At 39.5% G+C, this 13749-nt stretch overlaps 3 protein-coding genes across 6 annotated transcripts in view; all 3 read left to right on the forward strand.

The window, feature by feature from the left end:
• The window catches only part of LOC146461132 (uncharacterized), a 303232-nt gene extending 297489 nt beyond the window's left edge, over nucleotides 1–5743 (forward strand). The window contains exon 2 of the mRNA XM_085087425.1: nucleotides 5667–5743. The gene's annotated coding sequence lies outside the window, so the exon portion shown is untranslated. The remainder of the gene's footprint in view (nucleotides 1–5666) is intronic.
• Nucleotides 2867–13749, forward strand: part of LOC146461144 (uncharacterized) — a 51292-nt gene continuing 40409 nt past the window's right edge. For 2 of the 4 annotated variants that reach the window (XR_014857497.1, XM_085087419.1), the window contains exons 1-5: nucleotides 2867–2988; nucleotides 6091–6333; nucleotides 7103–7426; nucleotides 7999–8343; nucleotides 9992–10066. Coding sequence is in view for 3 of the 4 variants with exons in the window: in XM_085087419.1 (XP_084943545.1) it covers nucleotides 2943–2988; nucleotides 6091–6333; nucleotides 7103–7426; nucleotides 7999–8343; nucleotides 9992–10066 (1033 nt within the window). In the remaining variant the exon portion in view is untranslated. The remainder of the gene's footprint in view (nucleotides 2989–6090; nucleotides 6334–7102; nucleotides 7427–7998; nucleotides 8344–9991; nucleotides 10067–13749) is intronic. The other 2 variants (XM_085087420.1, XM_085087421.1) reach the window with 2 other exon arrangements.
• Nucleotides 10190–12946, forward strand: LOC146461145 (toll-like receptor 6; the record flags this gene model as incomplete). The annotated part of the gene is made up of 2 exons (XM_085087274.1): nucleotides 10190–10322; nucleotides 12260–12946. Coding segments are annotated over 2 exons (573 nt in total), but the record flags the coding sequence as incomplete, so codon positions are not given.

Here is a 13749-nt window from a genome sequence, read left to right on the forward strand (position 1 = left end):
TTATAATATCGAATTGCATGAGAAGACCGCTTGAAAGTTTAATTTCCTATTCATATTGGAAGTTGAATGGCACTTGAGTTATTTAAGGCGAGAGAGATGAACCGTTTTTTAAGCCCCAATGGCGATCAGCACCTTATTTCTCTACACGTAACACTACTTAATAAAGCTTAAAAGTCATTAGAGTATAGGAAATGGACGTACGACTATTTTAAAAGATATTCTCCCAATTTGTTCCACAAGAAACAGATAGAGAGCAGTTGGGAGAATATATATGTTGTCACTGGATTAAAAGGATGAATAACAAAGCGAATGCACACAGCTTTCTGTTATGTTGGAAGACAACATGACATTGACAAAGTGCAGTTGTCAGAAATGTCTAGTTGACCAACATGAGTGGGCTCTAATATACCATAATCTTCTCAGCCTGTCGCGAAGCAAAAACATTAATTTAATCGTACACTGAACGTAGGCATGAATTTTACAAGCACAAACCGAGATTCTGGGTCCATCTTAGGGTGTCATTTAAACCACTTTCAGTGAAAAACATAGTGCTTATATATATTTCATATGGAATTAAGGAGGCTCGAAAGGGTTTTTAGTCGCATGCTCACACATAACCCAGCCACAACATAGCTAAGGTGCTTGCATCAGCTGAATACATTGTAAATCAAAATGTTTATCAGAAGTCATTGGCTTAGAACCCCAGAGGTTAAAAATGGGAAATGCAGTGTATAATTGTGCAAACCAGAAATAAAAGCCACAAGAAACGTCCTCCAAATCTGGCATTTTTGCCACTGGCACGCAGACTAAATATTATTGTAAAAGCAAACCAATCAATGTAACATTGCATGACCACAAAGGTCCACTGATACAGAACGATCAATTTTACCAGAGAAAAATATGATACTTTTTTTTTGAGCATGAGAAGTTCATGTTCATTTCAAAGAGAGACCACAAACGAAATCACAATCCAACAAATGGAAGGCCGCATGATTCAAAATTTATAGACACAAGCATTCGCTAAAACGTTTTTATTCGATCACCTTGTTTCACATTAATGCAAGTTTTTCTGATATTGTATTTGTCTGCCTTCTTGACTGGCTTTTAACTTATTCATCGAAATTATTCTGATATTAGGTTTCCGCATAATGTATTTATAAATGTATCCCGATAATGGTGCCGTATAATTTATTCATGGGAAATATTCTGATATTGCACTGGTCAATGGTTTTAGCTTTAAGATTGAGGTAAGAAATTAAAGCAAGCTGTTTCTAACTTCTTCGCCTTGTTCATCCATTGAAATAAACCCTGTGGAAAGAAAATTCAGTAGGAGCTTTTTATTGATAGTTTTTTCGGGTACATATATTCCAACAATAAATCCCATTTTTTCATCAAACAGAGATCTTCCGGCTGCTACAAAGGCGCGTCTGTTGATTTGACGCCCTTTAAAGCCTCTAATATTGTGCTCAGGAGTGAAATATATAATACTGATATCTTTTAGGAACACTTAACGGTTTATATCTGTAAGGAAGACGTTAATCGCCTTGGAAATTCGAATTTAGTGGTAAATAAAATATGTTTTCTTCAGCAAATGTCTGCTCAAAATTTCGTATCATTGGAAAACTTATTCCTTTTGTTTTCTGAGGGGCACATATCTCGATAAAATTGCGAAGTAAGGTCAGCTAGCATATTCGTAAAGCCAATCATGGCTTGTAAAGTCAGGAAATAAATTCCGTTTCCTAATCCGACATACAGATCATACTGCATTTTCTTACACCAATATGCTTTTACCATCAAACGATCTGTGAACACAGGAGGCGACATTTTAAGTGCTGCTCTTTAATGTTCTCGTTCCTTGCCCTTAAATTTGAACCACAGGTGAAAGAAGTAATTAACGACAAACCGTCATAATTATGTATGCAACTAAAACTACTGCAGAAAAAAAGCCTATCAATATCATATTTTTCACTTTTATACGCCTTAATTCCACCTTTTGACTTCTTCGGTTTTATTTTTATATTATGAATCCACATAACGACCAGCTCCCAGTTTGCTTGATAGCTCAGTTGGTAGAGCACTGCACCGGTATCGCAGAGCCGGTCATGGATTCGAATCCCGTTCAAGCCTGACTTTTTTTCAGGCTTCCTTTTTGCAGCCGCTTTAGTTTCGTACATAACAGCGATTGTCTATTGTTTATAATATCGAATTGCATGAGAAGACCGCTTGAAAGTTCAATTTCCTATTCATATTGGAAGTTGAATGGCACTTGAGTTATTTAAGGCGAGAGAGATGAACCGTCTTTTAAGCCCCAATGGCGATCAGCACCTTATTTCTCTACACGTAACACTACTTGATAAGGCGTACAAGTCATAAGAATATAGCAAATGATCAGCAAAGATGACGTACGACTATTTTAAAAGACATTCTCCAAATTAGTTCCATAAGAAACAGATAGAGAGCAGTTGGGAGAATATATATGTTGTCACTGGATTAAAAGGATGAATAACAAAGCGAATGCACACAGCTTTCTGTTATGTTGGAAGACAACATGACATTGACAAAGTGCAGTTGTCAGAAATGTCTAGTTGACCAACATGAGTGGGCTCTGATATGCCATAATCTTCTCAGCCTGTCGCAAAGTAAAAACAGTAATTTAACCGTACACTGAACGCACGCATGAATTTTACAAGCATCTTAGGGTGCCTTTAATACCAGTTTCAGTGCTTTCACGTAGACACCACCTTGACAACATTCGTTTCTGATCGAGACGCTTTACGTAATTGGACCAATTAAAATTAGAAAATTTTACGTAGGTGAACTTATAAAAAATACATGAAACTGAAATATTAGAAATATCGAGGAAGCTGATGAGATCGCCAAAACTCAACATGAATCGATAGCACACACTTGAAGAAAGATCACCCGCAACAGAACTTTGCGTCATGAAATTCCTTTTGCTTTATTGTTTGTCAAGTCTGACTCTAAAAGGTATGTCAAATGAGTAACTCGGTGTCCGTTATACGTTATTTTATTTTGGTTGACCAAAGGACAGTTTATGAATTTGCTAGCGTTTAGCTACCTACGTTTAGTATATCATCTTTGATGTGGTTCAGACACAGGGGTTCTCTGTTAGAAGTAGGCAAAACAACATTATTGAAGATTTCACACTGAGTCGTTTGCACGTATGAAGATATCCCGCAGCGAACGCACACAAACCCAACTACAAATGTTACAATCTACTTAACCTCTTCTCTTTACGCTCCCACGTTTCACTTGCTGCAAATTGTTTTCTTGGTTTCATGTGGAACGAACAATCCTGCAAAGACTTTAAAACACGCTTGCAAATTTTACTCTGGAACTGAGGTCTTTTTTGATTTTTGATTTTTTATTTGGAATTGTCGTAGGACATGTGACAACATGGCTACAATTCTAATTTAGGCTAGACGGTTTTATTGAAGAATTATATGTGGCTTGGATTTCAAGTCGTGTTTTAGACTAAAACTCGCAAATTCTACCCTGAAACTGAGGTTTTAGTAGGATTATTTTTTCTTTTCCTTTCTTTTTCTTTCTTTAATTAACATTTGAAAATGTAAGTGATGTGAGCAGATGGAACAAAGTTTGTACTCTAAACTGCTTTAATGAAGTTTGTAATATAATCAGGATGTTGAGTCATGTTAACGTGGCTAATACAAGGCGGCTCTCTGTTTTGAAACAAACAAATATGATGTTATTATTCAAAACATTGTTACACTGCCCAAATATGGTCCTGATGATGCACTGAATATTCGTCGTCCGTAGACAACAGATATCCTGCGATATACGTAATTTCGTGTCTCGGGGAGAAAAATTGGCGAAATAATATTTAACTAGAAATACGTGACTCGCAAAACCTCGCGAAGCGGGGGCTGGGTGGAAAGCCCTCTTTACTCGTATTGTAGCATCAAACGAGGAGATTAAGAGGCGCATAAGAATTTTTTTTTGATGAGCATGGTGTTTTCGTAGTTCCACGGGCTAGTTTGCGGTTGAAAATCTATTTCTGACGCGACGTAATGTACAACGGGCGTGCAGCGCTGTCGTGTTCGATGAATTTATTTCCCACGGAAAATTATTGACCGCGGCCACAAAACGTGTAATTTCTTTAATGCACTCTTTCACAAAAAAGATTTCTAAAAGAAAGGGAAAAGATTCTGGAGAGATAGTTCTGTGTCCAGTGAATATTGATGAACATTGCAGTTGAAATTTGATCATGCACGCATATTTTTTTCCATGTATGCAAATTTTGCTCCAGACAACGCCAGACAGTCTGACGTCATTGTGCGGACACCTTCAAAGATATAAACATATATAGACATATATAAATATATTTTTCGCTCGAATTCGCGCGGCTTAGCTCCGCTCGGGCCGGCTCGGCCCGACAAATTTATTAACCTCGCTTCGCGAGGAATTATCAGCCTGTTTTCGCACGCATGAAGAGAATCCCATTCTACAAACACAGATACCATCAATAGAACAGACACTCGATCTTATTGTTAGCATTTCCGAAAGTTCTACAAGACTGTTACTCCTTCCGTTTCGCACGTTTAACTTCTTTTGACAGACAGCGAGCGACAAAACGCCTACTTGTTTGTTTCGGTGTTTTCATCTTTATTCATTCGTCTTTCACCAACGAGAAAAAATATTAAAACATTCACCACAGTTTTTTTGGAGAAAAATTTAGTTCTGGAAAACGTGGAACGAAAATCGTGCAAAGCAAACTCAGTTCCCAGTTTGCTGGGAACAGACATATATATATCCTTGACAGAAATGCGATAGATTTCAAGCCCAAACGAAAAAGAAGCGGTCTTTATTGGAAAGAAACAACCTCAATTGAACTCGTTTTCGTCCCTCGTCCTCTCCTTTTCGCGTCTCTCTATAGAGGAGCCTAGAACAGGCTAGAACGGAGACCGATCGAGGATATGATCTACTAGCGGTCTTCAATCACCTTTTGTCACGTGTTCCGAAAGGATCACGTGATTAAATGGTAACTTAAAGACGAAAAGCCGTGTTTTTACAGTTTCACTTCGCTGACGAAACTTCTGTAATATAAGCAAAAGCTCTGAATTAAACACACGTTTATTTACATTCCGAATATTAGAATGAATTTTGCCGCTATCAAAAGATCACAAATGTTCTGAGACTGAGGTTGTATTAACTCTTTTCCTTGTCGTTTCTTCATCTTTTTTCCCAATAAAAAATTCGATATGTAAGTCATGTGACAGCATGGCTGCAATTCGTTTTTGGTCTACACTGTTTTGTTGAAGTTTGTCATGTAACCAAGAAGTCCACTCCTGCTTAAGACCAAAACTCGCGAATTTTACTCTGAAACTGAGGCGTTGTAATAGTCTATTTTCCAGTTGCGTTCTTATTGACCTGGCCTTTGAATGGAAGCGAGGCTGGAGTTGACCCTGTTTTGATAGAAACCTCACTACTTTTCTTATGCAACTAGTTCTCATTTAGTGTCAAAAGCTCTAGGCCCGGTTGTTCGAAAGCCGATTAATGCCAATCCACGATTAAAAGTTAATGGCCTTTTCATTTCGCTTATTAAAAATGTTTTTAAAGGCTAATTGAAAGCTAATGGTGAAGAAAAGTCTAAGTCAAAACTAAGGGGCAAAAATCTTTTCGAAGAGCCTTTATTGATTTGTCATCAAACTCAAATCAAAGTTCACGTTAATCCAGGATTAGCTTAATCGGGCTTTGAACAACTAGCCTCGCTTGCACTCATAGGCTAGGTCGCTAGGCACGCAACTGTAAATGCGCTTTTTTCACTTTCCTTCTTCCCGTTTAATTCTTCTTTTTTTTCTTTTTTCAAAATAATTTTAACGCGTAAGATATAGGGTAGATGGCTACAAATTTCTTATAGTCTGAACTGTAACCAGGAAGTGACGTCATGTTTCCAGTTGTTAGTTTCCTCGCGGCTTGTGACTTTGAAACAAACAAAATGTCATAATTTATGCTACTTACGGCGACAAGCCATTTTAAGTGCGTCTTTAGTTTTAGAATCTTAGTCTTTATTGGTCATGAGAAGTTTGAACCATTTTTTTTCGGTCGCAGATGCCTCATCCGCAGGAAGCCTGGGCTGTGAAATAAGGGCTGCTCCTTGCTCCTCGTCACGTGATTGTCAATACTCCAATCAGATGACAGTAAACCCAGACTCCAACGTCACTCTTAACTGCTCGGTCAAAAATAATGGAACGACACTTGGCATGACCTGGGAACAAGTGCAGAAAACACTTAAACCCAATTATGGCCTGGTTTTAAACCAAACAAATTCAACTACCCGTATTTACTTTACACGTAAGTGATACTTTAATAAACGTTGTACTGCTTTTATCCCGCATCTGATTGAACAAACAGCAGTTATAGATTCATATATCTGCATACATCTGGGGGAGAGGGGGTGAGGAAATCTTGTCACAGTTCTTTTGCTACAGAGATTTTCCATAAAATTTACAAATCGTTCTGAACAAACGGTACTTTTTTATTATTTTTTGATGACTTCCGGTTGGTATTTATTCAGGATAACTGGATAACTTCCGGTTAGTCTTCTCTCATCACGATCTATTGTCAAAAATGGACGATGGACAAGCATCTCGACCCTGGGGGAGGGGGCTGAGGGGGAAAGGAGAATTTTCCCTTACTTCAAACAAGGGCCGCGAAGGGGGAAAATCACACAAGTCACAAGTAGCCCACAAGGTCGGAGCTTAATCCGATATCTGTGGCATGAAGAAAAAGTCATTAGTCTAGGAAAATTACACTCCCCCCCCCCCCCCCTCCAACGAGATGCCTGTCCATCACAAGGTCACTCTTAGCAGTATGTCACTGGTGCCTATTTATACAGCAATGAAGAACAAAGTTTCTTATCCAAGGAAAGAGCACGGCAGCAGCAGCGAGGCCTCGAGCCGCTGAACTGAAGTTCTGACGTCCAATGCGCTAACCGCTGTGAAAGCAACGCGCCTGCGATTCACGGGCCAGTGAAGAGTTAAACCTTATCTTCTTCTTCTTCTTCTTCTTCTTCTTCTTCTTCTTCTTCTTCTTCTTCTTCTTCTTCTTCTTCTTCTCCTAGGTACACTACAGGTAACTTTCAGCTCAACCTCCCCAATCCATGTAACTAAAGACGACAGAAAGAATTTGAAATGTGTTTTCAAGGGTTGGCCTCCTCCTCGTGTGGTTTGGAAGAAGGATGACCAACCGATCATCAATGAATCTCAAGGTTTTTTCCACACAGAGAAGAAGCTGGCAGAGACCGATCAGCATGTAACTTTACAAAGTCTTCTTCATTTTCCTCCGTTCCGTAAAGAATACGAAGGATATTATTCCTGCATTGCGGAAAACAACATTACTAGCTGGAGGAGCACAAATTCTTCCAAAATTCAAGTGATATTTAAATGTAAGTGATCTGGTTTATTTCTTGCTTGTAAAACCGAAAGTAACTTGGATAGTGGGAAAGAGTGTCGTGTTAGCGTCCTGTATTTAACTTTCGGAAATTTGAGACTACCTCTCATGTGAAGGTCGTAAAGTAGTTTTTTTTATTTTTTTATTATTTTTTTTTTTTTAAGAAAAGTTATATTTGAAAGTCTATGTTCCGTCATGTTAACAACACCCTTATTCAAGCTTCATTCTGAAAGACTAGAGTATAGTCCGTTAACAATCTCATCCTGGGAACGAGGTTATACGTACAGTACACTTTCGGTCTTTATATCACTCCTTTCGCTCTTAAATACAGTTAACTCTCGCCTTACGGACACCTCGCTATTACGGACACCCCTAAAATACGGACAGCAGCTAAATCCCTGGCAAAAAGTAGATTACAGACGTTGACTGAAATAAATTCCCGCCATTACGGACTCTCGCTATTAAGGACACTAACTCGCCGTCCCGATGGTGTACGCAATAAAGGGAGTTGGCTGTATTTGCTTTTCTCGATAAAAACGTTAACAATTGAAATTGTTCTAAACACAGGCTCAGCGGATAACAACCTAGACACTGAGTCTGCAAAAAAAGACGCGGCAGCCTTTACCAACACCAGCCTAAAGTGCTTGGTTAACACAGAAAGAGTGAAGTGGAACGACTGTCACCTGAGATGGTATTTCCGTAACAAATCACTGCCACTGTATGCCACTGCGAAGTATAAAATACAATTGAACACGACTGACAACAAATGCAAGAAAGCTTTCATCTTGACCGTTATGAACGTTACGGATAATGACAAGGGGACGTACAGCTGTCACATGTCCTGCCTTGACTGGGATGAATGGGTTGACTCTTCAAATGACATTGAGTTACATGTGTATCCTCCAACAATTGGTAAGAAACTTCTGCTCCATTTCAGTGAGGCAACGGTTGGTTTTTCGATCGGTCGGTCAGTTGGTGGTCGGTCGCTCGGTCAGTCAGACGGTCACTCACTGGGGTTACACAGTCGGTCGGTCAGTTGGTCGGTCGGTCCATCGGGTGATGGGTCAAACCCTCGGCGTTGGTGGTTGGTTGGTCGGCCAGTCGGTCGGTCCGTCGGTCAGTTTCTCAGTCGCTCGGTCGGTCCGTCGGCCGGTGGTTCAGTCGATCAGTCGGTCACTCGGTCGGTCGGTCGGTCACTCGGTCGGTCGGTTGGTTGGTTGGTTGGTTTGCCGTTCGGTCAATCTGTTGACTGACTGAATGATTGACCAGACAAGCGGAAACATAGACTGACCCATTCAGTGACTATTATCAAATGTCGTTTTCTTAACCGTGGTCAAATGTAAAAGAGTCCGTTTAAAAAGGATTTTACTTTGAGAACTAAAAGGTAATACGTTTTTGTTTTAGTCTGTAAGTTTAAAACTGCCAAACCATTTGTCATTTGTGTATTTGTCAAGCGCTCAAACAGAAAACAATGACACTCAGCCCCGACACACAGCCCCGACCAGTCGCCATTACTTTACTTAAAAAAAACCTTAAAACCTTTTTTAGTAAACCGTAAAATGATATAGTAAACTCACGGATTCACAAGAAACTTTTCATCCTTGGCTCCCAAAGCAACTGTAAACCTTTTCTTTAACGGACAGCCAGCAAGGGGACTGGTTATTTGCAGGCCACCCTTGTTATAACCTAAGGTTGTTGTAAAAAAATAAATACTTGTGAAACAATGGTGCTGCAATTTACGTTGGAAGGGCCGCGACCCTGCACAATCCTTTGTTTTAACGTTCACACCACAGTTAAATGTCTTAACAAAAACGTTTCGATTGGTCCGATGCTGCAACACATTCCAAATTATATTGTTGTCTGTGCAGGGTCAAGGCCAAAAAGGCAAACGAAAACATATAACAAAGAAGTTTGTCAGGTTTCATAACCATTGCCTTTAACAATTTGTTAGGCGCATTTGATCACATGCACATGTTATTTTGCGCCATGCATATATTAATTATTAATTAATTATTTATAAACTTTTCTTTACTAAAGGAACAGATATTATTAAATCAAAACTGGCTTGCTTGAAGCGAAAAAAAAAATTGGCAAATTCAAATTCAAAAGAAAGGTTCATATACCGAATGTATTCGATTAACCGCCCGCTATGAAAGCCCAAAAAGTTTAAGAAGCACCCACCCCACCCCACTCCCCAAAAAAAAGATTTCTGTACTAAACCAACGTGAAGTAAGAGGAGCGTCAGTTGCCACTGAATTTTGTTCCAAAATTGGTTTTAGATGCGGTAGTCAATGAACTTTTATACTGCTAATGGCTTGTTTATGTTAACTTTTGCACTTTGTTTTGTCTTGTTGACGCGACTGGATAAACTTGTTTTCCCTTGTTTTTGCTATTCTCTAAAAATATCCTCGCTTGCTGAAAATATTGGGAAAATAATAAGCGCCCACCTTCACTGACCCAAAATTTAATATGCGCCCAGGGCAGTTAATCGAATAAATACGGTATAAGGCCTTAGAAATTGAACACTTTCTAACAAGAAACGTTTACTTTCCCCTTTAAGAAGATGCAATGTCAAGTGATACTGTAACCACTTCAGTTCAGTCAAATCACCCAGTTGTGAACCAAGTAAAGTCAGGTCAGTATTTCAACCCTCTCGTGGGGGTTCTCCTGCGATTTTAGGTGAGTGTCTCTCCCCCCTCCTGCCCCACCCCCCGGCTTCCAATTGCGACCTTATTACAGAGCACAGAACGTCATTTAACTTTCCACAGGAGGCAATCGAAGAAGGTGGATCTTGCCCATTATCATCTTATCAGTAGGCGCCGTCTTTGCTGCGATCACGCTAGCCGTAAGTTGTTACGTCAAGAAAAGGAGAACATCCTGGAACATTGAACGTAAGTTTTTTTTACGTTTCCACATGATTTTCGGCCCTTAAGAGCGAATCACCGTTTTGAACTTAAGTTTGCATCTGCAACTTTGAATAATTTAAACATTCCTTCTTTATGCGCATAATCGCTAAGTGGAATAATCTGCCAAAGGATATTGCTGAGGCGGAAGATTTGACAACCTTTAAGAACAGGCTGACATGTCATCTTGCCAGTTTTTCTAGTGAACACTATGTTAAGTATTTTAAACAGTTGTAAATAATTAATGTTTGAATTTATTTTCTTATCAGGAGATAATCTAGAAGGGGAAAACCTCATTTATCTCCTTTTTACTTGGATTAGTGAATAAACGGCTATTATTATTATTATTATTAAATACGTTTCATTCAAAGATCAACGTGTAAAAGGATCGCAACAGTCCATTTTACAGTTGTGCTCAGTGACCTGGCCTTTGGGTGGAAGCGAGGCTTGGAGTAACTTTGTTTTGATACAAACCTCTCCGCTTTTCACGTGGAACTATTGTTGTTCTTTTGCTAACTGGAGTTCATTTGCGTATCCTGCCTCGCTTCCACTCTAAGGCCAGGTTACCAAGAACACACCTGTCAAACGGGCTATTCTAGAATCTACCAGGTGACAATCCGCTGACCAAGAACACGTCAGATTCTGCAGATTCTGCCACCGCACGAAAAATTGAATTTGCTCTTTTTTTGATTCGTATCAAAGATGAGGTCAAATATAATAACATTTTTGACAACACATTTGATGCGCATCAAAAATACGTCAAATATGTGACACCTTTGCATATACCTTTGACTCGAATTCAAATGTATTAACAACTTTGACCCTACCTTTGACGCGCGTCAAATTGAAATCAAACAACTTTGACTCCGCCTATCACGTGCATCAAAGGTGGGTCAAATATGTGATATCTTAACAAATATCTTTGATTCGAATCAAATTTGACTCCACCTTTGACGCGCGTGAATCAAATGCGGCCTTTGTCACCTGTGATTCCAATCAAAGGTAATCAAAGGTGGCCTTTGACAGTCTTTGACCACACATTTGATGTGCGCAAAGGCGTTTTTTCGTGCAGAGTGGGTACAACATTACGCAGTGGACAGCCTCCTGAGCCAAAGAATAAAATATAATGGGCTTTTAGCACAAACTGTAGCGAATTTTTGAAGTTGTTCAAAAAACCTGCATTAAATGAAAACCACTGGAAGAGGTTTGCCGACTGCTGCGCGTAGGAGAAATTAAAATTCATTAGTGATAATACATTAATGAAGTAATTAGGGACGGTACTTCCTAATAGAGAGGTATTTTGTACAGTTTATGACTACGTGGGGAGAGAAGATCTTAGCAACGGCTAATTGAATCCAAAAAGAAAATTGGGAGTAACCGTGCATTTTTGAAACTTTTGCATGCAGGAGACCACACGATGAACTGTTCTGAGGATGTTTCGTTCGTTGCCGGATCTCTTGTGGTAGAAATGCAGGTGCCAGACGTCACTTTACGTGTAAATAAACCAATCTGAGCCCTTATTTTTTCTCATTGTAACTCTGGCCCTGAAGAAGATGTACTAGTTGAAATATTGGCCCAAACAACAACAAACAAAATAAGCCCTTTGCCGTAGTGTCAGCCCTGCAATCTGTTAGGTTTATTTTCAAGCATTTTTCATAGATAATTAAGAAACAGTAATACCAAAAAGCGTTAAAGTGCATAACGAAGTATGGATTTTTTTTCCAAATTGAAGCTAAATTATCACGGAAAAATACGTGCTAATCCCAAGTTTTCTTTTTGGGTTCCAATAGCCCTTAATAAGATCAGTTTTTTCCGCGTAGTCATTAACCGCGCATAAATATCTTTAAACTAGTAGGCAATCCCGAGATGCGCATAACGTATGCGCAGTAGCGGCACCATCCTTAACTAAGCTTTATTCACTGCAGGCTGCCCTGAGGAGGGAGTGACAAGCAACAAATTGTTTATCAGTTACAGCTCGAAGGACTTTGAATGGGTCAGTGAAAATCTGATCTCTATTCTCGACAAACACTCGATACCCTACAAAATTCACATCCGGGATTTTGAGCTGGGAAAGCCCATCGTCCAAAACATGGCGGACAGCGTGTACGGCAGCCGCCAAGTGCTGATTGTTTTGTCTGACAACTACCTCGCCAGCAACTTCTGCCGGGAAGAGCTGCACATGGCCATCCAGAGGGGGATAGACACGGGAGATTCGTATCTGATTCTCGTGATGATAAACAAGTTCAAGAAAAGGCGACTGCCGGGCGCTTTGAGAAATAAGATTTTGCTGGATTTTGAGAAACACACCAAGAAGCAAGACTGGGAGGAGAAATTGGTGTACGCAGTGAAAGGTGAAAGCCTCTAGGCCCGGGTATTTGAGACAGTCCACAATGTACCTTTTCTCCCCTGCAGTAAAATTCGCCAGTTCGGAAATGAAGCCAATAATAAGTAATACTAAACGTTTATATAGCGCCAAAATCCTAGAAGTTTAGTAGCGCTCAACATGAGTAAAAACATTAAAATCATACAGAATTAACCACAGAAGTTTAAAAGGAATAGGAAATAACAATAAAAGTATAAATAAAAACCTGGTAATCTACCTGTTTGTTTCAGTTTATTTGCCATTATTCTTGCACATTTCCTGCTTAAAAGATCAGTTTTGAAAGTCCAAAGAGTTTTCAGGAAGAGAGTTCCACAGTATTGGAGTAGCGACAGAATAAGCTCTTAGACCACAGCTGTCTAAACAGAGAGCTTTATCCCCGGAGGGAGTATTCAATAAAGTTTCATACCGGATGGTTCCGCCTAGTCTGCGTACAAAGCTTTTCCGTTGAATTTTTGTGATTTTTTGTTTTCTGATCGAAAGAAAATTGGGACAAGAGCGAATGGCGTATGCTTGTTTAGTAACAAATTGTGACGTTTATAGAGACGTGTTTCTTAAATGTTCGGGCACAGACAACTATTTTCTCCCTCCTCTCCCCTACTGTCCCCATCCCTCGCAGTTTTCCCTGTAGATTCAGCTTTTGCGCAGTGTAAACTATGAAAGCACTTTCTAAAGCGGCTAGGCTCTTTTTGGTGGCTCAATCGCTTACTCTTTCACGAAACAACTTATATGAAAAGAGGAACAGTTCGGTAAAATTACATGAAGCTTGCATTGCACCCATCCATCAATCCCAGTATACGCTTACATAAACACAGGCAGACAGACAGGCGTGCAAGGATACTTATAAACTTTATGTAAACAGTCAGAGTAGCTCGAGCAAACTAGCATCCGTGATTGAAACAATAAATTGCAAATTAAAACAAAATTTCACGCTATTTACACCATTCGAGCCAGACTCCTTAATCTTGTTTCTTAACTCGTAAAGTTTCGGAGGGAATTTCAGAATTTTGAGGCCAAGCATTTGAAAGAATGAAG

Source organism: Pavona decussata, unplaced genomic scaffold (assembly GCF_977016875.1).
Source record: "Pavona decussata unplaced genomic scaffold, jaPavDecu1.1 SCAFFOLD_202, whole genome shotgun sequence".
Taxonomy (NCBI): Eukaryota; Metazoa; Cnidaria; class Anthozoa; order Scleractinia; family Agariciidae; genus Pavona; species Pavona decussata.